The sequence below is a fragment of the Lates calcarifer genome, linkage group LG21 (genome assembly GCF_001640805.2).
Source record: "Lates calcarifer isolate ASB-BC8 linkage group LG21, TLL_Latcal_v3, whole genome shotgun sequence".
In the NCBI taxonomy this organism is placed as follows: domain Eukaryota; kingdom Metazoa; phylum Chordata; class Actinopteri; family Centropomidae; genus Lates; species Lates calcarifer.
The window spans coordinates 13017543-13044413 of NC_066853.1; the positions used below are offsets into that span (position 1 = coordinate 13017543).

At 43.5% G+C, this 26871-nt stretch overlaps 2 protein-coding genes across 3 annotated transcripts; both read right to left on the reverse strand.

The window, feature by feature from the left end:
• Positions 1–602: 602 nt before the first annotated feature.
• Positions 603–11421, reverse strand: znf296 (zinc finger protein 296). Its single transcript, XM_018702141.2, has 3 exons — positions 11025–11421; positions 7988–8350; positions 603–4183 (listed from the first exon to the last, which is right to left on the reverse strand). The coding sequence occupies exons 1-3, from the start codon at positions 11074–11076 to the stop codon at positions 2382–2384; spliced, it is 2217 nt and encodes a 738-aa protein (XP_018557657.1). The 5' UTR covers positions 11077–11421; the 3' UTR covers positions 603–2381.
• A 578-nt stretch (positions 11422–11999) lies between these two features.
• On the reverse strand, positions 12000–24075 carry clasrp (CLK4-associating serine/arginine rich protein). 2 transcript variants are annotated; one of them, XM_018702135.2, is made up of 21 exons: positions 23936–24075; positions 21920–22059; positions 21390–21487; positions 20671–20772; positions 19871–19950; positions 19565–19649; positions 19310–19446; positions 18921–19017; positions 18703–18781; positions 18540–18613; positions 18401–18442; positions 18118–18306; positions 17332–17670; positions 17058–17243; positions 16716–16755; positions 14793–14853; positions 14529–14587; positions 14296–14342; positions 14109–14194; positions 13835–13859; positions 12000–12686 (listed from the first exon to the last, which is right to left on the reverse strand). In XM_018702135.2, the coding sequence occupies exons 2-21, from the start codon at positions 22016–22018 to the stop codon at positions 12644–12646; spliced, it is 1968 nt and encodes a 655-aa protein (XP_018557651.1). In that variant the 5' UTR covers positions 22019–22059; positions 23936–24075; the 3' UTR covers positions 12000–12643. The 2 variants fall into 2 exon arrangements, 1 of the variants encoding a protein (XP_018557651.1); XR_001963807.2 differs by lacking the exons at positions 12000–12686; positions 13835–13859 and having other exon boundaries at positions 14151–14194; positions 16712–16755.
• Positions 24076–26871: the final 2796 nt, after the last annotated feature.

The following is a 26871-nucleotide window of genomic DNA, read 5'->3' on the forward strand; positions in this document are numbered from 1 at the left end:
CTCCCCACCCACCTTGCTCTGCCTCCTAACATGCCCACAAACAATAACCAAACTGCTGCCACCCCGCAACCCCCCACCCCCCCCATCAATTTTGTATCCTGAGAAATCCCTGTCGCCCGTGTCCCATCACAGCTCAGCTGCACCCATCCCACAACCTGCTGCTGGATGACGGACACCAGCTCAAATATATCTGCAAACACACACACTGCAATACACACACACACACACACACACACACACACACACACACACACACACACACACACACAGACGCCCGCTGGAATTACATTACAGTGTTTCTACACAAAGCCAGTAACATCCCAAGGATGTAAACAAGGAGTGAGGGTCCCTAATCCAAACACTCAAATTAAAAATTAATAACTCAGCGCTGACTGCGGTCCTCAGAGAAACGACCCACACTGACTGAGACAACATCCTGGTGAGAAAAGATATTTAAAAATAGTTTTGCTTTGTTGTGGGTCCCAGGATAAGAAAAAAATAAATAAATAAATAAACACGCATGGAAAAGCAACCACAAGCAGAAAGAGACACGGGTGGGAGGCAGAAAAAAAAACCCCAAACAAACTCCACAATACAGAATATTTCACCTCAATTCTTTATTGAGGCTCCTCGTGACATGGTACAAAATGGTGTCAAGTTTACAAAGACAGCAGAGTGGTATAGCTTCACAACGGCCAGTGTTCAGCGTAAAGGAGACGATGCTAGGAAAAGCGGATGTAACAGAGACAGGCAGATAATATTAATAATAATAACAATAATAAGTATAGTGACAGCAAGTATGTACAAAATATTATCCCTGAACAGTTAGACTGCACTCACTCATAACCATTCATTACACCACTCACAAAAGAATTTGTTTTCCCTGACATGGATGCAAGCAGAAATCAGACACAGTAACACAAAGTCATCACAGTAGTTACGAAAAAGTTGGTAACACTCTACTTGAAGACCCCTGTCCTGTTATATGAGCAGGTTTCCTCACGCTTAACTTGCATTTAAATCTGAATCACGAGCACGGCATGGAGATTACGACCAGCCGAGTCATGCTCAAGACACAAGATGACAGTACAGAGGGTTCAAGTAGAGGATGTTTTTTTTTTTTTTTTGTCTTATGTACACACAAAAACATTCACTCACTCACCCAAGTGCTCGCACAAAACTCTCCACCAATCAGCTCTCTACTACCCCACCTCTCAACCCTGTAGTTCAGCAGTGAAACAGACTTTTTTCAGTTACAGAATCTCCAACATGCGGCATTCATAAATTAGGAATAAACTCAAAAAAAAGGAAGAAAAAAAAGAACAGTTTTAAATGGCTGGAAAACATGCACAAGCTTCAAGCAGTCCGGCCTTTTACAAATGTAAACAATGAAAGAGAGGAATTACCGTCACAATACTAAGTACACATTGAGAAAAATAATACACACCCGTTTCACATGTAGGTAAAATTGCAGGTTTTTTATGCATAGAAACTAATCATGAGAAGAAAAAAAAACATCAGTAGATGAGACTTTAAAGTCTTCTCATTCACATTTATAAAATCTGACAAAACAAACATAAAAAAACAGAAACTCATCCATACATACTGTCACAAAGTCAGAGCACAACCTTGCTAGGCCCCTGAGAGCCCTGTAAACATTACGTTAAGTGACAAGTGTTGTGACAACCAAGTGCCTTTAAAAAGAGGAGTCTGAGAAACTGCAGGCAGACAGTGTTTGGATTCATTTCACCCCTGTGTCTGTTCAACACGTCTTTAAAAGGTCTTCTCAAAAGAAAACAGCTAGGTAGCATGATATCACCTCTCTCCCCATCTGCTGCTGAAAATATATTAACATCGTTCTATTGCTAGGGTTTTTTTTCTTTATTATTTGATATAATCCTTTCTCTGTATTATCTGACAGTTAATATCCGTCTCCACCTGTCCAGTGGGTCACCAGAGAGATAAATCACTCGTCTTTTGCATCCTGCACTGCAACATGGTGATCAGTTTCCTGTGTCGGTGTGGACTGTGGCAGTTCACTTCCTGTTCAAGAGCTCTGGTAATCTCCCTGCTGAATGTCATGGCCTTGTTTTTGCTCTGTGGTCTAAAGAAGTGTAGGCACCTAGTTTCAGACAGCAGCTTTGCATACAATTGTGAGCAACGTGGCTGCCGAGTGCCTCAGTGCTGGCAGGGAGGACACAACTGCCTGCTGCTTTTCCACAGCGCTGTTGCTTCTTCTTCTTCTTCTTCTTCTTCTTCTTCTTCTTCTTCTCTAGATTCCAGTTTAACTTGACTGATGGGACGAGTTCTTTCTATTTGAAGGGTGACTTAAATCCTATACAGTGCTATTTTAACGTCAATCAGTGAAAAGAGAACAGCTCTCACGGTGCAGAAGTCAAAGCTGAGCTCACTTCTGCGCTGCTCTCAGGTGGGAGATCGCCCACTATGGCCGGACTCCCCCCGCTTTCCACATAATCTGCTTGGCTCTGGCCTTCCTCCACCTCCATGCTTTTCACCGCATCGCTCTCCATTTTGCTCTCCATCTCTATCCGATCCAAACTGGCTTCATCCTCCTCCATTTTCACCACCGCCACTGCTGCTTCTTCTTCAGCTTTTATGGCAGCTAAAGTGTCCGCGGCGCTGGCCTGAGCGTACGCCCCCACACTGGCGTGGCTCAGGCCGTGGACTTTTTTCAGGTGTTTCTCCAGGGTGGCGTAGACGGTGAAGGGTACCGCGCATAGCTGGCACAGGAAGGACGCCTTGGCCCCCTGGGCACCGTGGGTCTTCATGTGGCGCGTTAACTTTGAACTCTGAGCGCAGGCGTAGTTGCAGAGGCCGCAGCGGTAGGGCCTTTCACCTGTGTGGCTGCGGCGGTGCACAGTCAGGTTGCTGCTATTTCTGAACTGTTTACCACAGTACTCGCAGGCCTCGTCTTTCTTTTTTTTACCAGCTGAGCCAGCAGTAGTAATATTGTTGTTTCCTCCTGCGCTGACACCTCCTGCTACGCTCCTCCGCTCGTTCTCCCTCTGCCACTCCTGCACAGCCTCACTCACTTTGACTGAGCTCCAGTCTTTCTCCCTCTCGATGATCTCCCCTCTCTCGTTCTCCCACTCCCCGACCCCTCGCACTCTGTCGCCCATCTCGGGACGTTTGGGTGTGCAGTTGCCGCTGGCGATTCCGCTTTCGCCACTACCTCCCGTCTCTCCGCTCTCCAGCGAGCCCTCAGAGGGGCTGGCGCAGGGTGAGGTGTGCTGGGGCTCCCCCTGCCCCTCTGCCTCCTCCTCTACTCCCTCTACCCCCTCTCTCTGGCGCTGGTACAGCCTCAGCAGCTCCCTGTCTGACGGCCTAACCTGCGAGGTCAGCATCATCAGGCCTGAGGCTATGGAGGGGTGTTTGGGCAGGGTCAGGTCCAGCTCCGAGGGGCCCTGGGCCCTTACATCTACACCAACCATTCCCTTTCCAATGTTTCCAGCTGGCTGCATTTGAAACCTCCCTCTCATCCCCTGCCTCCCTACATCCTCCTCCATCACAACCATCTCCACCGGCTCATATCCACTTCCTCCACCTCCGGCCTCCCTGTGATGGCTCCTTATGTGACGGGCCAGCTGGCCACTCTGGGCAAAGGCCTGCCCGCACACTCCACAGTGATAGGGCCTCTCGCAGGCGTGAGTCCGGCGGTGGGCTGAGAGGGCGCGCAGGGACTGGAAGTTCTGGTTGCACAGCTCGCAGTGGAAGTCGGCCTGGAGGAACCCGGTCTGAGGAAAGGGAGAAGCCGCTGGCGGAGAAGAGGACGGAGACAGCACCAGGCCTCCGGGGGAGCTACCGGCAGTGTTACTATTCCCCTCGGCAAGCTCCCTGAGCCGCACTGAAAAGTTCAGAGCTTGCACATTACTGGACGAGGAGGTGGAGGTGGAGGTGGCGTGTGTCTGACGGGAGCGACCGAGGCGCAGGGCGGAGGGCTGAAAGGCAGAGGCGAGAGCTTGGCTCAGGTGGCGTGGGTCCAGAGTGGCTGCAGCAGATTTGTGCTCTTTAAGACCTTCTCCTCCTCCTCTCATGTCTGCGTCACCCTCCAGGTCCTCTTGGTAGATGCTCAAGGAGTGTGTGTGCTGAGCGTGCTGTAAGAGCGCCCATGCAGATGAAAACACGCCTTCGCACTGCTGGCAGGTGAAATAGGACGGCTCCTCTGGCAATGGAAAAAAAAAGATGGACAGAGCAGAGTTAGCGATTTTGATTAATGGATGTTAGTGAAGAGAAGATCTTTTGAAATGTCTTGGCTTCCAACAGGAGGTAAATTCATAGAAATTAAACCTGCAATAACAGATCCACTCAGTTGATATGTTGGCACATCCTTCCTTTTACACATCACACACAGTGACACTAATATTTATAATGGAGTTGTGTTTATGTCCACCTGATGAATCCAGACCCTGTATTCCCTCTCTTTTTAACTCTGTTTTTGGTAGCCACCAGCTCTTTAGCTGCTAAATGCTCCATTATTCTCACCTGCTAGATGCTAAATGCCATTTGGTGCTGAACATGTAGCGCATGTTATGGATTTTTAGGGCTTTTTGCTGACAGATGCAGCCGCAAACAATGCAGCAAGAGAGGCGAGAGTGAAGCTGCAGGCTGGAAATGAAAACAAAGAGTGTAAAGACGCTACAGAACTCTGTTGACCTGAAGGGAACTGAAGAATTGAGTGATAACTATCTGTGGTTTCATCACTATGAGTAACCTTTTTCACATACAAGAAGTCATGTGATGCCCTGTCAGTATAAAGATACAGATTACTACACCTTTAAAGTTATGAAAGCTGAGCTTGAACGTGAGTGTCAGAATGATAACTACGTAATCTTAAAAGGGGAGTAGCGCAGACAGATTGGTGAGGGCTCAAATGAATCTAGGATGAAGAGGAGGAGCCAGGTGAACCCGGAAACTGGGCAAGGAAAGAAGAAAACAAGTAAAAAGTGATAGGAAAGAAGAGTTGGACCTGAAGCAGAACAGAAGCTGAGAGGCCAACAGAGCAAAGTACATCTGGAGATATTTTCATATGTGGATAGCTTTGTCTCCTCACCGAGAGCCACTCTCCAATTAAGCTGCAAATTGCTAATTAGCAGAACGCAGAAAACGAACGCTTTATGCAAATCAGGCACTGACTCAGCCTGCTTGACAAATGAGGCCTTTCTGCATAAATCAAAATTGGAGAGAAGATCCCCAAATTGAGGGGGAAAACAGTTCTTTTTTTTTTCTTTTCTGGAGAGGTTCAAAGCCGACTCTGGTATAAGCCTCTTTCATGTTTCCTCAAGTCAAATCCTTCTGTATTTTACTGGAGGGGGGGAGGAGAGTGAAGATGAAAAAGAGAGCAACTGTTTCTTTTTCTTTTTCCTCCCCTCTCTCCCGCCCTCCCTCCGTCTGGAGACGAGGAGAGGAGCCACGGCGTTCGTGTCCTTTAACCTAGCCCCGAGGAGAAACCCAGGAGAAGTTGAGATGCTTCTTTTAAAAATAGGGTGAAGAGTGAGAGCAGAGGAAAGGGAAAAAAAAGAGACAGATAGATAGGTAGGTCAGGGCTCAGGAGATAAAAAGAAAATGAGATAAAAAGATTATAATGTAGTACGTGGGGGCCGAGAGACACCACGAAAATATGTCACCCCTTCGGATTGTACTTGAGACCCATCCTCCAACCCTGGCTCTCCTCACCCCTTTGCCCACCCCCCCTCCCTCCCCAAAACCCTCCAAATCTTTCCCTGAGGTGAGGAGGAGGGTGGGTGGGGGGGTGGGGGGCTTTTGTCTTGAGGTCCTGGAGTGAAACACAATACCCAGCCAGTTTCTCTTTCCTTGCCTCTCTCCCCTCTCACTCCTCGCTTTTTTTTCTTTCTTTTTTTTTGTAAGGATTCCCATTTGGCCCGGGGTAGCACTTGAATATTAAGCAGAAGCAATAACTACTAATTAAAAATGCAGATTGGCTGGGAGCACTAACGAGCAGCAGGCAGAATCTCTTTTCCCTTGGGAGGCGGGGGGGGGGGAGAAAGCGAGAGTAGCGGGGGAGGGTGGGTGGATGGGGTGTGGGGGGTGGATTGAAAGAGGCCAAAGCGAAAGTGTGTTGAAGATGGGGGGAAGAAATAAGGAGGGATGGGGGAGGTGGATGTGTATGAGGGGGGAAAAAACAAACAAGGAGAATAAATAAAAAGGAATGAGACAGATGCACGCGGCTCGTCAGTAATCCATCCCACTCTACCCCCTTTTTTCTCTCTCTCCGCTCCTCTCTCTTGAATACAGAAAATGGATGGAGGAGCTATCTGTTGTGGGATAACTGCTCTTTCACTTCCAGTCATCTCAGAAGATTCAGATGCTCGGCTTCCCTCCCACAAAAAAACAGCTTCGCCACTCAAGCAAAACAAGACTTCCTACTGCTCTCCGCTGCTTCTTTTAACGTGCAAACTCTTTATGTCACAACTCATAAAAATCTGAGGAGATAAGAACACTGGAAGCTGGGTAAAAAAAATTACAATCAGGAACTCGAAACAAATCTCTAATAAAACTTTAATCCAAACTTATCCACTTTTGCATTATTCACAAGCTGTCATGCTCTTTCCCCTCGCGCACGTGTCAGGTTTGTCGTATAATTCTGCGGGCACCAAATTACCAAACTCATGGCTGTAAGTGAGAGATGTAGTGAGAGAGTTAAGAAAAAGAAAAGAAAAAACTGACTGAAATAGAAAAACAAGAGAGGTTGTGGACAAACGGAAATGGTGCGTGCACCCGTCCCCTGAGCGTTACACAAAGGAAGGAACTGCTAACGTGTGTGTACATGACAGAGGAGTGTTTCAAAATGTGCAAAGGGGCATTTGTACCTACTATGAGTGTGTCGCAAGACGCACTGTCCATTTGCAATCATTTACGACACCCCCAGCGTTCGCTTTCTTTGCATACGCAGAGTGACCTTCAAACACATCTTACAGGGGATCTTTGCAGGGAAAACACAGCAACTCCAACACGGTGCTCAGCAACTGGATATTAATTTTTTCAATAGGATTTTAATGAGAAGTCATGAATGGATGATTGAGTTTTAGTGAGCTTGACCCCCTATTATATTTAGCATCCACCACAGTGTCCATAGTCAGTCCTCTTCTCTAAAAACAAACAAACAAAAGGTGAAAAAGAAAAAAGAAAAGGTGTGAAGAGAAAAGACCACTTAGGAAAATCAGTGCTAAAGTATCATACAATGTATCATACAATTTTATGCGGAGCGAGAAGAGAGGGACGCCTTAAGAGACAGAAAATATGAAAACAAAGCGCAAGAAGAGAGAGAAGATGATGCATAAGATGGAGAAAAAGCAGGAGGAAAGGAGGAGATTCCCAGGAGCTCAGGTGGCTCGGCCCGAGGCAGAACAGTGGGAGATGGCAGAGGAGCTGCACATGATGCAATGTCCTCCATTACAGTGTCATGACGGCGAGGAGAGCCGCACGAACACATCTCTGACCCGTTTCACACCGCAGAAGGGTGAATTCAACCCAACGAACCTTGTTTTCAGAAACGCTGTGCATGGCTTTATAAACACCAACACATGCTCCCATGCTGGTTCTAAGAGGATGTGGCATCATGTCTCTGTTGTCCAGGGTGCAGCGGACGACGGGAGGGAGAAACATGTTTACCTGGCCATTCCACCTCAGAGGACTGACAGTCAGGGAGATGGGAAGGAGCTGTGGAGCTCAGGTGCTCAGTGCAGGGCCCCTCGGGGGACCCTCGGTGCACTCTGAACGCTCCTGACGCCTAGCCTTTCCACACAATTAGCCTGTGCGTCACTAACTCATGCAGGTCTGCTAATGGCAACGGCTAGCTAATGAGCTGGACTCGGGAGGGAGAGGGAACAGTTGTTAAATGAAGAGGAGGGCGGTTGAGAGAGAAAAAAAAAATAAAACAAAACAAAAAACAGAGTCACTAATTAGCAACCTGCCCTCTTTTTCTCTGCGTCTTCTTCTGAGTGCTCACCTGCTTTGCTGGGCTCCGCCTTCGTTCTCGCGCCAGGCTCCTCCCCCCAGGCTCTGTCCCTGGCAGCCCCCCCTCTCCTCAGCTCGATGAAGCCCGGCCCCAGCTCAGCGTTTGAGACACGCTGCTGCTGCTGATGGCGGTTGGCAGGCGAGGGGGGCGTGGCGCTGGCATTTGAGGCCTGGTTCCGGGAGAGGCAGCCACCTTGTTTGTGCTGGATGAACGCCAAGATGTGGGCAAGGGGGAAGGCCTGGCTGCACTGGCCGCAGGTCAGGAGGTCGCTACCCTCGTCAGGGACTCGTACCTGCTGGGGAGCAGGGGTCGGGTCGTCTGATGGGCCGCTGCCCTCTGCCATGTCGGTGGCATCTGAAAGACATGATAGGCAGGGGAGGGGAGACACTACAGTTACTAAAGGAGGCGACTACTTTTAACTTACATTTAATGGTGTAAACATAACAGAGAAACTGGTGTGTGAAACAAAAACATGGGGACCAGGTTGGTGCCATCAGTTAACAGACAAGTAAAATTCATGACACAGGGATTTAGGCACTATAGCCCCTAAGTACTGAAAGGAGAAATAAAGAAGGATGTTTTCAACAAAGCTGTAACAAGCAGATCAGTTAGTTTAAGTAACTTTTCACGCAAATATGGCAAAATAAATAAAAAAAATAGATAAAAAATAAATCGCTGGTTTCACCTTCTCAAATGTGAATAATCTATCTTTCTTAGTAAAGTGAATGTCCTCAGGTTGTGGACTGTTAATCAGACAAAAATAAAACATTTAAAGATGTCACCTTTGCATTTTTCAAACTTTTCTGACATTTTATAGACCAAACTGCTGATACTGAAAATAATCTTTAGTTTTTAGAAAAAAATGGGTATCACTCTGTTTTTTTCATTTCATCCAGTGTAGGTGTGTAAATCCTCTTCTCCATGGGGCATAGATAGTTAACAGTGTCTATGAGAAGTTTCATACCAGAGGGGGTTTCTCTAAAGCCAGGATTTATACACTAAGATATAACTTTTACACAAATCTTTCGCCATACAAAGAGAGGAAGAAAGTATCAGGACTAAAGAAAAGTGTATCCTTCACATTAAACATCCAACTTTTCCAGAAAGTGAAAGTGAACAACACTGATATATGCTGATCCACCCGTCCGCTACCAAGAGTCCCTGTCTGTTTGGGTTTTTGCTGAGGGACCATCTCTGATCGTGCTGTCAAACGTTAACAACCCCAACGCTCGGCATTATGTGGCACAAGTGCTGTTAGACCTCAGTGGAACAACAAACAGGCGTGGTGATTCGAAGTGCTAGTTTCAGTTGTAAGCACTAAAGCAAAGAGGCCAATCTGCTCAGCCAATACTGACCACTTCCTTTAACCAACCCAAAACAGATCCGCTTGCTCTGACTGAGGCTGCTGGGTGCAGAAAGAGAGAGAGAGAGAGAGATAGGGGGTGAGGAAGAGGGAGGGAGAACAGCCCAACTGCCCATCTCAGCAAAGCACACTGGCCTCCTGGTTATATGTCAATCACTATGTGCTGATAAGTCATTTTATTACATTAAAAGTGTAAGATTATGACTCAGGCTTTCACCTTTCACTCACAATAATATGTTGCCCTACCAGCCACAGGCAGCGGGAGCGGGTTTCTCAACAGGAAGTGGATTGCAATAAAAGAGAAAAAAGTGACTGAAGGTGTTTGAGATAAGAGCAGCAACTGTGTGTTTTTTTCTGTGCACACAAACGTACAGGAGAGCTCATCTGATTCAACATTAACAACCTGAGAAAATGTGGTTTGCAGGTTGACATGCATGCAGTCTGCAGACCTGGGAAAACACTAAGGAGAGTTGCTAAAGCAGTGGACACAACTTAAAGCAAACCTCTTCAGAGGCTGTGTAAACTTTGGGTACGGCTTAAGAAAGTTTCCCAGATCAGACCAGGTAGAGCTCTCTGAGGAGGAGGAGGAGGGGTCAGTCAGATTGTTGCTCAACACGGTCATGGGCACACCTTGATGCCTGGACTGGATTCACCTGCCCGGGCTAGGCCGGCTATACAGCACACGGGACAGGTACAGACAGTACAGTCTGAAGTCGGATCTCGCCAGTTGTTACTCAAAAATGTCACCTTTCCTGTTTCAGGCCTGCGCTGTTTGTGCAGACTTGCAAGGCGCGGTCACACACACACACACACACACACACACAAAGAGAGAGAGACAGGGTTGAGTCAGGGCCTGTGGTCACACCAGACACGCACCACTGGCCTCCAGTAGAGAACTGTAAAAAACAAATTGTGTTTTTCAAGTTTCCCTCTTATTTCCCTTCGAGCATCACATGTCTCGCATCGCTGTTTTTTGTGTTTGAACAACCTGAACCAGATCAAATGGGATGGAGTTTGACATTTTTATTTTTATTTGTGAGTGTTACTTAATCAGCCACATATTTTTTTAAAAAGTATGTCATGGTCTACAGGAGTGATGGGTCCAGTCTCTTGGCTTGTAACTGATGATGTGCCCCAACAGCAGAGGAGAGCAAACTGTCCCACACTGAGACAGAGAAACTTGATCATCGTCTAACCTGGAAATATTAATCATCGTGTTCGGACCTGTAGCCTCTGAAAACAGCGTGCCAATAAACCGGTCCTTCCTCTGTGAGCTCGACTGCAGCCACAGTGCACATCAGGACAAACACGAGAAAATTACAAGCCCTTGTCTAAATATTTGCCCAGAAAGTGTGCACAGTGCTTTAAAATACCTCTACACTGCCCTGACCGAGGTCCGTGTAAACGCAAAGATACTTTAAAACCTCTTAAGGAGTGTTTTCGGTGCTTTAAAATTAAAAGAATAACACGTTCATCCATCATATCTACTCAACATCTGAGATAATCGGTGCCAGAGCGCATTCAAACCATGCGCACAAACTGGCACAATAAAACAAAACCATGACCTGAATTTGTTTTAGAAAAAAAACAACAACAACAACAACATCACATCCGTCTCCGGCAGCCTCAACGTGCCCGCACATCGGTGCTCTCACTTCGGCTTACCTTGAAATGCACTCAGGTGCTGCGGTCTGCTTCCAAGTTTGCGCCTGGACATCGCGTCGAGCCGTTCCGGCTTTGGCACCTCAAGCAGCAAATTACCAAAACAAAAAACTCCCAAACCAAAAAGAAGAAGAATCCGTCCAGCTGCTCCTTCTCCGATAAGTTGACCGTAAAGCCGAGCGGCAGGGGGACAGACTGATAAGACTGACTGGCCTCTGCCTGGACTCGCACTGAGCGGTGAAGGCAGCGTTCAAGTTCACGCTTCTTCCCCCGCAGCGAGCGGAGGGCAAAAGGGGGCATGTGCGACTGTAGGCACCGCCCGCCACCGACACCGCTGCTCAGCTTCACTCCTCTCTCCTCTCCGACCCTGACCCCGCCCCCTCCTCGGGTAACACACTCTGCAAAAACGATTTCAAATAATAATAATATTAATAATAATAAATCATTTCCCTCCTACACATTCACTTTCTGTTTTTTTACGCAAAAGATTTTTAACTGTCTGAGTCAATCACATCGGACGGTGGAAAATCAACATCTAGTTCCTCCTCGGCAGCTCCGAGGAACTACCTCGCTGGTTTCCCACAGGTGTCTACGAAACCCAAACCGGAACTAGGGGAGCGCTCATTTCTCCTTTTCTTGATGACCAGCTGTGGCTGTTGTACAGGTGTAAAGAATACATTTTAAGTCAGAAAAATACCACAAAACTCAGCAGAAATACGCTCAGTAACGAGAAGTCGCAGTGAGGCATCTTTAACTGAAAAATCTGAGGTTTGTCGCCACCTACTGATGAAAGTGACAAACTGCAACCCTCTGAGAAGTTATCAAATAAGGGGTCTCTTTTTAACAGCATATACTAATGTACTAGCAATTTTAAGATGGACATTTGATGAAATATTTAAGGTATGCAAAACAAAACTAACAATATTTCTTTATAAACATGTGGATCTCCAGGCTGAAAGAAAAAGGAAAACGAGCAAATAATTTCAAAGTCAGTTTTATTTTCTGTTCTGTATTTAACATTCCACATTACTGAGAACAAAGAAGTTATTTGCGGTTGTTAACCAGTTGGCAGAGGGCAGAGAGTATAAAAAGAGCAGTTGATTGTTTCAATAAATGTAGGAACTTTGACTTCAACGTTTCATAAACAAGTTTCAAATGGATGTGTATAAATAATCCTGTACATCAGTTCATGAGGGTTGTGTAAAACGGTCCTTAGTGTATTTTCTTGCTAAAGTAAAATGTGGGAGAACATTGATGACATAAGGTGAAAGTTTAGTTATTGCTCTGTATCACATACTTTGAAGAAATGCAAATGTCTGCAGAAGAAGTCTGCAGTGAGAAGAGTTCAGGCAGGAAAGGAAAAAAAGGAGCATGCAGAGGAGAAGAAACTTATTTAATCAGACGATCTTCACAAGATGAAGCAAAACTGAAAAGGGCAGACCAAACTGCGCTTGGTTGAACCACTCAGAGATGTAATTAGTGAAACTAAGGTATCATGGTCAAGGTTTTATTCTTTGTAGACATAAACAGTACCAAAGAACACACATTTAGATTGGTCGGTTGGTCTGTTCATATCTTCTTTACTGGACAGTGACTGTAGATGTTATTTTCCAGCTGTCGGCTCAGTATCTGTAGTACGGACTTCGTGATCGAGACCGTGACCTCCTGGAAAAATGAAAAGACAGGAGCTGATGCTGAAGGATGCAAATCGCTGTGTAAATTACAAGACTGCTCATAGATACATAAACACATAAGCATGAAGGATTACATGTTTGGAAACACTTTAAGTTTTATAATAAATGCTTAAAACAATGTGATATATTTGTTAGCAGCTTTAAGGAAACTGTTTATGAATGTGCAGTATTTGTAAAAAATTATAAAGACACAGTTTATAACATTACACCTGTTATACACCAGCCTCCACTTACAGTGCTACCAGGTGTATTGGTTTTGTTAGCTAATTATGAATTGACAGGAGGTGCTTATTTTTCTCCATTGTTACAAACATTATTCATGTATACAAACATTTAACATAATCACAACATCATAAGTTTGGCAACTAAGTAACTAAATTAATTAGTTGTAGAGCTGTCTTGTGTTACTCTATGTTTTAAAATATGTTGGTCTGGGAGCGATGGCAGGTTCCTATCTGCATTTAAAATTTTAGAGGTGGGGTGCCACCTGCTCATTCATGCAGTTATCCAACCAGCCAATCCTTTAGCAACTGTGCAGTGCAGATACAGGTCAGCAGCTTCAGTTAATGCTCACATCAAACATTAGAATGTGGAAAACAAGATCTCAGTGACTTTGACCATGGTATGATTGGTGGTGACAGGTGGGCTGGTTTGAGTATTTTCACACTCAGAGTGGTGCAGAAAAAAAGTTTTTAAACACATCTAAATATATCAGTATTGGCTTCAGTAATACTTGACCTGACCCTTGATAAATTTAAAACATTTCTAAACTTAATATATAATAGTATCTTAATTTATTGTGGTTCACACTGGTAGTAGTTTTTGTCTTTATGGGAAAATTAACTGCAGGAGTGTTTCGTTTTACTTTAGATATCTATTTGGATCTGGGTTAGGATTTTTCTCACACTCAAGTCTAAGTGTGCAATGTTGTTTTCAAGTTTCAGGACTCAAAACTAACTCTTCATTTCAGTGAAGAAAAAGCCAAGTGGCTGAAGTACAAGCAATAAAATCAATCAAATGAGCCTTTGTGATAGTGTTTGTGCATTAATGTGGAGAAAAAAAAACATAATTCATTCTGCTTCATCTGAGCTATGTAGATTCTTGTGGCTTCTCACATACCTTCTGTATGAGTTGTATTCTCGGCCTGAGGGACAAAGGACACAGAGCCACGATCAAAACAACAGCAAGCCAGAACATCTTGAAGTCCATAAAACTGTCAGAGCAGAAACTGATGCCAGGGAATCAGACAAAGGCTGAGCTGATTAAGTATCTGGTTACTTCTGTTTGAGTATGCAACACTAGGCACACAATAAACACTGCATGCTCACCCAAACCCAATCATTATTATATTAGATCCATATGGCCTTTGGTGATCAGAAACCCAAACTCTTACCATATTTGGAAGGAGAAGGCGAGTGGCTCTGTCGCCCGTACTGTCGTTCCCACTCATCCCTCTCTTTCTCACGGCGCTCACGCTCCCTAAACGCAGAGCCCCTGGGTCAGACAATTGCAACACACACACACAAATACCAAACTGTCCACTTCCACACACACACACACACACACACACAGAGTCTTACTTCATGCGTATCTTGCGTGCCATGGCTCGTAATTCTCCCTCGCGTTCCTGTAAAATAAACACCCAGCAATGAGGGGGAATTGAGGATAACAGAATCTCAGTTTCCACCTCAACCTGAAATATATACACTCAATCTCTCTCACACACACACACACACACACACACACACACACACAAAACACACACACACACACACACACACACACACACACACACACACACACACACACACACCTGTCGTTTGTGTTCCTGCTGCTGGATCTTCACCTGAGCAGCTTTTTTATCCGCCTTGGCTGCAGCACGGAAAAACCCACAGGAAGTTGAGGTAGGGAAAGAAAACAAAAGTAACAAAGTAATCAGTTGTTTTTTTTTAACATCTGTGATTTGCATGTGAGAAACTGTACAACATCTCAACAAGGTCACTACTCCGAGGTCTGCACTGTACCATTTCTGAACTTGTGCACAAACCACAAACACTCTCTGCTTGGCTGTACTCACATTGCTTATTTAGTGCCTTCTGCATTCGTAGCTTCAGCCGCTCCTGTGGGGTCATCTTGGGCTGCAGGTGACACAACTGTGTTAGCACATCCTCTCACAGCTTGACAACCATGTGTGTGTGTGTGTGAGAGAGTGTGTGAATGCGTGTGAGAAAGGATAAGATCAAAGGTACCGTGTTGTTATACTATATCGATACTATCACCTTTATGTTCTGTTGCTGTTGGAGATAAAAAGGCCAAAGACAAATTAATTTCATGTGATGTTTGTTAAGTCAACAGGCTCACTGGAATACCACTGGCTAAACGGGTTGTGTGCACGTGCATGTGAGTGTGTGGACAAGAGACACACTGCTGTTGTGGCTGCGGCTGACAGCTGCTGTGGGACAGTTTAGATGCAGGACAGGATCCAGTTACATGAATCTTTACACAGTATATTTACTTATTTACTAATATGTACGAATACTGTCAGAGGGATAAGAGAAATGGAGGAGAGAGGGTCGGAAAGTGAAACAAGAGCAAGTTCAGGTCCGGTGAGTGAGTTCAACAGAGTTCAGACAGAGTCAGTGCCACTCCCATCACTGGGCTGTTTAAACCTGGCCAGGCAAGAAAAACTGCAGGTCACAACACTGCAGGCAAGTTTAACAGAAAAGCAGATTACGACCTCTGTATTTGTCTGTTTGACTGTTGGAACGTGTTCAAATGTTTTCAGAGAGAGGGAAGGCCGGTTCAGGACAACAAACGGTCCAGAATGTATTTCAGTCCTGAAGGAACTGTTTGACATTTTGGGAAATGCGCTTATTAAGATGAGAGGATTGATAGCGCTTCGTGGCTCTGCTCAAAACATGAAGCTGGTTAGTTCAGACTGGAAACAGAAGGAAACAGTTAGCCCAGCTCTGTCCAAAAGTAACAGAATACAGCTACTGTTTCCTCTAAAGTTCATTAATTAACACATTACTTGTTTGTTTAATGTAAAAAAAAAAAGGGCAGACACACAGCCCCTGTACTAAAAGCAAATTGTCATTTTTACACTTCTGTTTTTGCACAGAAACAAGATACTACATCTTGAAAGGTAAGCTTTGGAAGTGCTAACAGGTGGGTTCCTTTTGAACAGAGCCAGACTCAGTGTTTTCCCCTGTCTCGAGTCTCAGCACCAAGCTATCCAACTAGCTTCATATTTAGCATACAGACATCTAATTGTCAGCAAGACAGAAAATAAGTGAATTTACCAAAATGTCCAACTTCCCCTTCTTCTCCTAAATGTGTAGGTGGGATATTGAGCACTTCATTTCAAGAGTCAGAGCGTGCTCCACTGCTCGTTAAAACAAGCCCAGATACGACTGTCCAGAGCACACCCATCTCATTTCTCATCAGAGCCGCACTAGACAGCGTCAGTTGTGATCACTTGGCCAAAACTGAAGTTGTAACAAGACACATGGTCATAAGAGAAAGAAGTCCTCTTCTTCCTCTTAGGGCCACTGATGTGTGAGTGTATTTGAGATGACAAACAGATATATAAAAAGACGCTGCACTCTCTCTCACCCACATGTATATATGTATGTATATACATGTATGTACCAGCCAGACTAAAAGCACAGTCGAAACAATAAATAATGACTTCACAGGGTGTCTAAAAGTTCACTCCATACAGAGATGGCAGCATTAATTCAGTCATTTGTCAGTGTTGGCAGGTTGGCATGAATACTGTAATGGTAATTTCAGAGTAGATGCAGGGCTTTGACAGCAGAGTATGTCCACTTTTGGGGTGGGGGTGGGGGAGAAAAAACAAAAATCATATCATTTTTTTTTCTCTGTGGGGAACAATGGCTTTTACATCCCAGTCTGGTGGACAACCATGTCAGCCTGTCAGGGATGAGGGAGGCGTAGGCTTTAGCAAGAAACCCAGCTAGATCAAATTCTTACTGACTTTGGCAGCTCCCGTCTCTTTACCACCCGCAGTATCAGGCCTAGAGAAGAGAGAGAAAAAGACAACGATTATCTGAGGTGATGAAGACAGCTTGATTTATATACAAACATCGACTTTCCTACACGTCTTAATGCTGAAGGGTAAGTAAGGCTTTTAAAGCATTACAAAGAGATCAATACATAACAGCCCCTGATAAGTTGTTTCTGGCTTCATGACATTGCATTGCTGCATTGACGGTGATTTCGTGGCTGTGGTGCAGAATAGGATATATTCTTATAGAACTTCTAAAAATAATACATGGTGCAAATTCTTGCCTCCCTCCTGTTTACATGGGCCTCTTACTTTCTTAGCTTGTCAGAGATGGTGGTGGTAGAGGGCTGGGCTCCTCTGTGAGCAGGGGAGGGACTGTGGTTTGGGCGGCTGGGGGACTGAGAGGGGCTGCGGCTGCCGCTGTCTCCTCGCCGGTGGCCTCCACTGCTCCGGCCCCCTCGCCTGGAACTGCCCCCCTGCCGTGAGCTGGAACGGGACCTGACAGAAAGGATGAGGCCACATTTTACAAACATGCATTTAAAAAATACTAACTACAGTGATGATGGTGGTCAGTGAGGAGTCTTACCTTGTTCGCCTGCGTGCTGAATATCGTCTCCTATCCCTATCCCTGTCCCTGTCCCTGTCTCTGTCCCTGTCCCTTTCTCGCTCTCTATCTCGGTCGTTGGACCGCGATCGCGTCCAGTCGCGTCTCCTCCAGGATCCACCTCCTCCGTTCCCTCCTCTGCCTCTGGAGTGAGATCTCGAACGCCGCCTCGACCTCGAGCGGCTCCGGGAACGACGACCATCTCTTCCACCCCCCCGTCCTCGTCGGGCTCGACGTGAACGGGAAGATGAGCGAGAGGAGGAGCGGGATGAGGAGCGGGAGGAGGAGGAAGGGGAACGACTGGAGGATGACCTTCGTCTCCTGAGCAAAGAGAGAGACGGTGTTTTAGTAACAACACCAGCCCAGCACCTAGCCTATCTGAAGAAAATTTCTGATTTCTTGTTTTTGAAAAATCTTACGGTTTCATGGTTAATAGAGGCAAAAATCACCAGATAATAAAACTGCAGCTTTCTGTGTTTTACCACAATGTTACATGCACAGTCATAAAGAAGTAAATATGTGTCTAAGCTTAAAACTACTGTATCACACACTTTTTCTCTCTGCACATGCTCAGTTGAATAGGTCCTATTTGTCACTCCTCAGCAACTATTTGAAATATGTTATTTGATTGTGAACTTATCCACCTCACCTACCACAAAAATCAATCAGTATTCTTTCTGCGTCAACAGCTGTGGTCATTTCAATGAATATAAGGACTGCAAGAAGAAAATAACCAATGAAAAGCCAGGAAGAGGGAAAGTTACCGACCGGGAGCCCCTGCTATGACCTGCAGGGTGCTGCAAGTTGGAGGGGGCGTGGCCAGAGTGAGGAGCGGTAGTTTGAGTTGCTGCTGCAGCTTCGTCGTCGCTGCCTCCGAAGCTGGTGATGAAGGTGATCTTCTCTGGACCGGGAGACCGAGAACGTGACCGAGACTCAGAGCTGGATTCTGACTCTGGCCTGAGAGAGAACAGAAAGTAAAGTTCAAAGACAGATATGGACAACAGCTGAGGAAACCAAAGGAGGAGGAGGACAAAACAGTGGGTTAACTCACCGTTTATAGGGATCGTACGTTGGGCTGTCTCTCCTGGCGTAGCTGAAAACCAGGAGGACAAGGACAAAGGTTAAACAAGTTTAAAGGAAAGTGGACTCTAAATGAGGGAAAAACCTTTACAGACAACATAATTTTTTACCTTGGTGGACTGATCTGTCTACCTTTTAGCCTCTTCTCTCTGAACTCTCTCCTTTGTCTGCGAGAACGCCGGCCCTGCGATGATCATATGTACACAAATTACAAAGTTGCAACTGAAATACGTGACACACACACAGACACATATTCAGTGGATGTCATCTTACAGAGTACATGGCCTTCTCCGCCTCCAGGGCCTTGGCATGTTTGATCGCCTCCACTTCCTCCTTGTCTTTCCTCAACATCCTGACAAGCAGGTAACAAATTCACAGCATTATTTCCAACTCAACAATAACATTACATTACAATATGAAAACTACCCACAAGAAAACATCCATATTGCTGTACATTTCAGACATGTCAATATAAACCACTGAGATGTTACCTGACAAAGTCTCCTTCAGCCATTCCATATGGGGTCGCCATTTTGTTTAGGTCCAACACCTGCTCCTGGTTCAGCTCATCGACATCGACCTCCACATCTGCACAAACACACGACACGAAACTCTTTTTAACAAAATAAATCTTAGCCTCATACTCATGTTTAACAAATATTTGCAGAGACAGAGAGGATTTACATTTTCAGAACAGATCCTCAGTTGGGTCTGGTATGTTTCTATATTCTTTAAAACTAAGACCCACAGGCAGAGAGTTGTTGTTATGCCTCACTGCACATTTCTGCTCTGCTTCCTGTTGTTTTTGTGTTATCTTTGTGTTAGTTTTGATTCTTCTAATCATGTGTTAATCTCATTAGTGCCAAACTAATTTCCTCACCAATATCTGGGATGCCCTCATCCTCTTCAGATTCACTGTTCTCTGAATTTTCCTCATCTTTGTCTGACTGGGGTTCAGGCTCTGTCACAGTGCTGTCTTCATAGGTGTAACCAATGGTGGCCTTCTTCTCAGCCAGCCTGCACAAAAAGATTTATCGTCACATGGTGCCGTAAATGCTCCACAGAGCAAACGAACTGTAACAACCACAAATTTACATGCAGTGTAGGGCTGAAACAGCAACTTTAAATGACATACTTTTTCTTCTCTTCCTCATTTGGTTTCTGCAGGCCACCATAGAGCTCATCCAGGTAGATCTGGTATAAACACTGCTCCTCGGAGACTGCGGGAGGACAACAGGGAGTTTGAGAGCACAACACAACTGCAAAATACACCCACTGAGGACTATTATAGTACATTAAGAGCACATACTGTATGCAGCACATCAGTGTTGCATCATGAAACCAAATGATGACCTAATCTATGTTATTCACTGGTGATGTAGCTTCTAAAAGTGGAATGAAATTTGACTGAACATCAGTGACCACGGTTTTTAATACTCACTGTTGGCAAAGTCGTTCTGCACAAGGCCTCTGTAACGCTCATAGTTACACTTCCTCTCCTCCATCTCCTGCTCTGGGGTTCTGTGCACAACAAAGAGCAGAGGGTTGCTTTACTACTTCACTAAATACTAAAAATACAAATCTCACCACACTGAGCATTTTCAGGGGTTCTGTAGGTTTCACCAAATTAAATGCAAGACTTATGTAATACCACAAGAATGACAGAAAATCAGCAGGACACCAATAATTTAATTAATGTCACTTTTTGTTGACCATTTATAACTTCCATAACAGTAATACCAAATAAAGACAATTAATTAACGTAACCCAACCATGATTTTCACAATGAAAAATTAAAGTGATGTATCTGATTTAATCTAATCTAATTTAATCTAATCACCAATTCCTTTTGCTGTAGGTAAATGACTTTTTCACACAGTTAATTTACATTTTATTAAACATGTGCTTCTCATGTCAAAATGTTTTTTCTTCTGTCGATTGCAGCAGGATGAAACAAGAGAATGAAAGAGCAACTTAATAAAAACAAACAAAACACCAAAACCTTTCTGCTTAATGCTTGATGCACTCTCTTGAAAGATGATTTTATGTTATGTATTGTTAATCTGTTGAATTTATGACTTTTGTTCTCCTTAAATGCAAACATGTATAATAATCTGTGGAGCACACATGAATGTCCACAGCAATTTCCTTATGTACAATCATAACAAAATTAATTAAATATAAAATATTCCATTTACACTTCTGGAGTTGAATGTGGCTGTAGGTAATGTGAAGACTTACGATGTGCTGAGCAGTGGAGGTGTGTAGGTGGGGATGTAGTCCAGGTGAGCCCTCACATCAAACCTGTCAATCATGTTGTTGGCGTCTCCTTGCCATGGCATCCTTTAGACAAAACAAGAGAAAAGAAAACAGGTTGTAATCTCATTGGCATGATCCCACCAGTACTGTGCATGTCTACTGTAAGTGTCTACTGTAAGCTCACCAAGCACTAAATTAGAAACACCATACTACTACTGTGTAGGTCCTCCCTTTGCTTTCAAAGCAGCCTCTGTTCTTCGTGGCATGGATTACACAAGATGTTGGAGACTTGTGATCACATCATTTCTGCAGATTTGTCAGCTGCACATTCAAGCTGCTAATCTCCTGTTTTACCACATATCAAAGGTGCTGGTTTGGATTCAGATCTGGTGAGTGAGGAGACCACTGGCCATCCTCCTCTGACCTCAAGGTGTTTACGTCGACAGAGCTGCAGCTAACTGGATGCTGTTTTTCACACCACTCCAAGTGAATTTAGTAGTTTCAGAAATACTGAAACCAGCCCATCTGGCGCCAACAACCATGCAACAGTCAAAGTCACTGAGATCACATTTTTTCCCCATTCTTACATTTGATGTGAACATTAATGAAGTTCCTGAACTGGTCGGATAATTTCATGAATGAACAGGTGTTCCTAATAAACTGCGTGGTGACTGTGTGTGTGTGTGTGTGTGTTTCCTCACATGTTGATGGGGCTCTCTGCAGCCAGCGCCACAGCAGGATCTAGATGAATCTTATATGCTCGGCCATGCACCTGGAGAAACTGAGCTGGATCTTTTTTCTGTCAAAACAAAATGAGGGGCAGTCAGAAGACAATAACATGCCATCTTATAATCAACCAAATAGTGAAAAATATTATCCTTTGCATCCCTTTAACTCTTTAAGTAAGTTGTCTATTCAAACAAGAAAGATAATTTAGGCCATGCATGTGGTTGGTACAGTGTCTTGTGAAGTGAGGCCAAATTTGGCTCACAAATCTTTTCTTTATTGTTTAAATGCTGTTTGTGAGAGTCTGAGAGTATTCATCTGTCATTTCAGGTCTAAATTAGACCCCATTTAAACAGCTTGAACAAAAACAGTCAGAAATAGAAAGCAGACAGCACACCGAACCCAGACAATCTGATTTGAGGCTTCCTGCCACAGAGCTTCAGTATAACAGAAATAATATTAAATCTCTGCATACGTTGCTCAGCTAGGTGACAAAGTCTCTTACTATCTTCTCGTAGTATTCTCGCCGGCGCTCGCCTCGGCGCTTGTAGTCTACCATCATGCCACGGAGCTTGCGCTCATGTTTGCGGGCCTCCTGCCACATGACGGCTCCGCTGGGGGTGGGGGCGCGGCGGGGCACGGCTGCTGCAGAGAGGCAAAGACAGGATGGGAGAGAGGAGAAAGAGAAAGCATACAATGATGTGAGGTAATCAAAGACAGAGATGAGAATGGAAGAGACAGAAGAGAGATGTACAAAGACTTTTTTTAAAAAATTAATTTTAAATAAATCTTTGACTGGGACAAGCTGCAAAGACAAAGCTCTTCTGAGAGGTCACTGCACGAAAGTTTTGGCTCCCTTGTCATTTCTTTTAAAATGAATACTTTAAGCATAACTCCTCTGCTGTTTATTGCAATTATTCCTCATTAAAATGACACATTATAACACAATCAATACATCTGAAAATCCAATGCCAAGGCTCAGTTAGAGTTTCACCCATGACACAAAATGTGACACATAATTTCACTGAGCGCAGAAAACACTTTTAGCAATAAATCGGAACCAATATGTCAGAGTCACTAAGTCAAAACTAAAAACATTTGGTTTAATCAAACTGACTTTAGATCTGAAAATGATGTGAAAGTTAATCTGGAACATGATCTGCTTTGCCAGCATGACTTCTGAGTTAGAAGTGAATGCACTTTGTTTGGTATGGTCCTTTGTGTTATAACTCAATAAAGAGGTGGTTCATTAAAACTAAAAAAGATTACTTTCTTAGGAGAGACATTGGAAATATGAAAATAAAACAAAATCAGGTTTTTATTTGTCAGCTGTCAGGAGCTGTTGTTTGAATGTCATATTATTGTGTGTCATGCAATCCTTTCTGAGTTGGACCATTTTCATGTTGTGATGGGAAATTAAAAACTTCATACATTCATTCAATTTGGTCTGTGGTATTAATACTGATGATTATCCAACATAATTTACTCCAGTTAATGATACTAAAAAGTTGCGTAAATAAACAATATAAAGTCGCCTCTGAGTCAGATTACTTTGAGAAGAAACTCAAAACTGAAAGGTACACATTCACTTCTTGGAAATATAAAGACCAGTGTAATAAACTTCTGACAACTTCACGCGATTTTCCCCGTTACAGATTTGGCGACATATTTATTGATATCAAAGAACCTTTTTAGTTATATGCATAGCCTTAGTGCTACTCTTTCCTTATTGGTCAGCTATAATTACATGGATTATTTTAAACTTGACTGTTTATAAATAAATCGATGGTTTTAGACACTCACTTGTCCTGACCATTTTAAGCCGACTGTAGCAAATACTATTTGGTCCTGCAGAGAAAAGTGACATTCAATCCAACAAATTAAACAAACAAAAATAAAAGCTGCTGCGTTTTTGCATTTTACTGCCAATAGTTTGGGACGTTTTTTTAATATTTCTGATAAACTTCTCAAACTGGTGGTTTACTATTGTAACATGCACAACTTATGACTGGGCTGTAAAACATGGACTGTTGTTACTAAATGTTATGCTGATCTTATCCCTGTCATTACGTGTGTGTTTAGTAGTTCACAGCAGCAGCAAACAAGCCACCTGGAGCTAAAAAGCTAACACAGCTATCTACTCAATATCAACGCTGACAAGCTCATCACACCACAGCTCTGATTATCTATAATTAACTGTCCATTTAATACGGTCATTTGCGCCTCCCTGCTATCGCTTACAGGGTCGAGCAGGATGTGAAATAAATGTTGTCAAAGTTATCGAGGAGTTTCTTAGCATGCACATCGGCCTGGCTGCGCATGTAGCCTGGGCCTATATAACGCTATGCTGCTGTTAGCCACTTAGCATTACCGCTAGTCTTGCCTAGCCTAGCTTAGCTTAGCTTAGCGCGTCTGCAGGGACGTTAGAGACAACGCGTGAGCAACAGCCACGTTAACACCAAAAAAACATGAAATACAGCCACATGACACATCAAGCATCGTTTTAAATATCTCTGTTTACCTGTTTTATTGACCACCGACACACACTGGGGTTGTTCTCGGTTGGGTAAAGACGATGGTGGTGGAGCGTCACACGCCTCCTCTCCTCCGTTTACAAACTACTGGTCTGTGCAGACCTGTGCCTGTAGGGGGCGTTACACGCCTTTTCCTCATAGACTGTATGTAAAAACGCCGCTTGTATCAGTCTCTGGCGCACAGGTTTTATACTTGACAGGACCTTTTTTATAAACTTGCAAAGTGTAAAAAACGGACATATTTTCTCTGGTAGATGCTGCAGAATAATGCACACCGAAACAAATATAAACAGATGAACAGTTTCTTTCCACAGGCCATCACTCTGATCAGCAGATAAAGCAGTCACATGCATGGCCAGATAAACCCGCTACAAGGCCCAGGGCCAAGACCCCCCAGCCCCCCACCCCAGAAACCAACCAGTACTTTAAAGCTGAAACGATTACATTAATTTCTCAGTTACTTGATAGAGTTGGTCAAACAACAAAAGCAAGCTGAATATGTTCACTTAGGTTTTAGGGAATGGCAATGGGCATTTTCACTATCATCTGAAAATCTATTCACTGAACAAGCATTCAGTTATTAGATAAAATTATCATATCTATTCACAATTAGATAGAGTAATACTATCATGTCAGAGGTTTTCTGTTAATTACTCAACACACTGACAAACATGGCAGCAATATGGCCACAAGATGTCCCTGCAGGACAATGTAAACGTCCATAACTTTGAGGTCCACCTTACTTTTGAAATTCTCCTGGTGAAATAAAGTGAACTGAATTTGATAACTGCAACTCAAAGCAGTTTTATGAACTAACTGTCTTTATAACAGCATATTTTGTACGCTACAGGCCTCGTATAAACGTTGAAACTCTGATCCCCAGTGACAAGTCAATCACTGCTTAAACCCCACATAACCCATATATTTGCAGAAAGTTTTGTCTTCAAGCTTCTTTCTGTTTCAAAGATGAACTGAAATATAAAAAACAGTGATAGAAAGTAATAAAGTGCATTCACTCAAGTGCTGAGCTTAAGCCCAAATTTGAGATACTTTGACTGTATTTTTCTAGATTTATCTGACAGCTGTAGACTCTATATATGTTTGGATTTGATTGATTTTAGGAACAAAACATATGACAACCTTAAACCAACTACAACTTTAAAGTGTCACTGTGTGACTGTAATACTTTTACTTTTGATACTCTGTAATAGTTCTACTTAAGTCAAATTTTGAATGCAGAACTTTACATGTAATGAAGTATTTTTATATAGTTGTTATGTTTACTTAACTAAATGATTTGACTATCTCTTCCTCTAGTCATAATTGTGAGTTTAGCCTCGAGCTGAGGTCATCAAAGTTGAAGGGAACGATGATGACAGAGACCAGGAGCTGAGATGCAACATGTATTTTAATACGTACAATAGGAACATTAAAGTGTTTGGACTGGGACGCAGCTACCTGTCAGCTGAATGTAAACTTTCTAATCTGGAAGCAGTAGTCTGACATCCTGGGCCTCACAGCAGGTGTAGAGAGGTTCCTATACATACAATAGAGAGTGTGTGTGCATGTGTGCATGTGTGTGTGTGTGTGTGTGTGTGTGTGTGTAAACTATTTCCTACATTTCCTTCTTACCAGGGTGGTGACAGGAAGTCTGTGTTCATTTCCAGCCTTTAGCCATTTGCACAGGTCAGAGGTCACATGTGTAACATCCATTTGTCCTTTTAACTGTCGCTGCTGTGACCTTGCAGTCACTTTACACTGCCCCGACACACAAACCTCTTCCTTTCACACACTGTCATTTTACCACAAATTTATCTTTTTAACATCAGCCTGAGATAGTTTAAAGATAGTTTTAAATTGTAGCATTATCCTCAGAAGCCCACTACTCTTGTAACTTACTGTAAATTTTACCAACTTACAACCTAACAGACAAGTTTCTCACAACCACGCAGTCGTTTTCTAGGAAGACTGAGGTCAGTCAGGTGGTTTTCCATTTTTTCCTGGCACCGTCAGCATCATTGTTTGTGAATGTGTGTCAGAGAGAGAGATAGATAGATAGATAGATAGATAGATAGATAGATAGATAGATAGAGAGAGAGAGAGAGAGAGAGACCTTGTGTATACAGTGCGACCCACTGACCCACTGAAAGTGGCTGTGAGCCATGTGCTTCATGATGAAATATCTTCCCTTTGAGCATTCAACCGTGATATGAAAGAAGCAGGGTCTAAAAAGTGCACTCTGGATAAGAAGGGTAAGAAGAACTTTACTCTGTTCTTGCCCTTGTTGATAATTTTACACATCATTTTTATTCATCTATTCATTATCAATATTTTTCTCTTCTTACCTCTTTAAAATTTCCCCCAAGAGTAGAAAAAATCTCACTGTATCTATTTATTCTTTTAAAGCTGTATAATGGAGCAATAATGTTGCTCCTCCTGAGGGCGGAGGCAGTTTTTCTTATTGTACAGATTGTAAAGCCTCATTACAGTGAGAAATATTCAAAACTCCATTTTATTTATGGCTGCAGTATTTCATAAAATGGGAATATTCTATGTGTCTTATGTATAATTTACACATTTTTATAAATGTTGACATATTTGGTGTCCATATGGGAACTGTGAAAGTTTTTAAAATAAGTTTGAACACTGCTTGGAGCAAATTACAAAGTTGTAAAGATGGACTGTACTGTGAGCACTTCAGACTTCAAGCTAAAAGAAGTTGAATGTGACATAATAAATATACAGCAAAAGAGATCTCTGACAATGATATTAGTAAGTAAGTACTTGTTATGTACACATAAAAAAGGTGAGAAGCTTTAAGAGCATAGTTGTTAATCTTTTTCTGGCAGTGTTGACACCTTCCTCTAGCAGCAACTGTGGCCTCACACTGGTGATGAATGATTATAGGCACTAAAAAATAAAA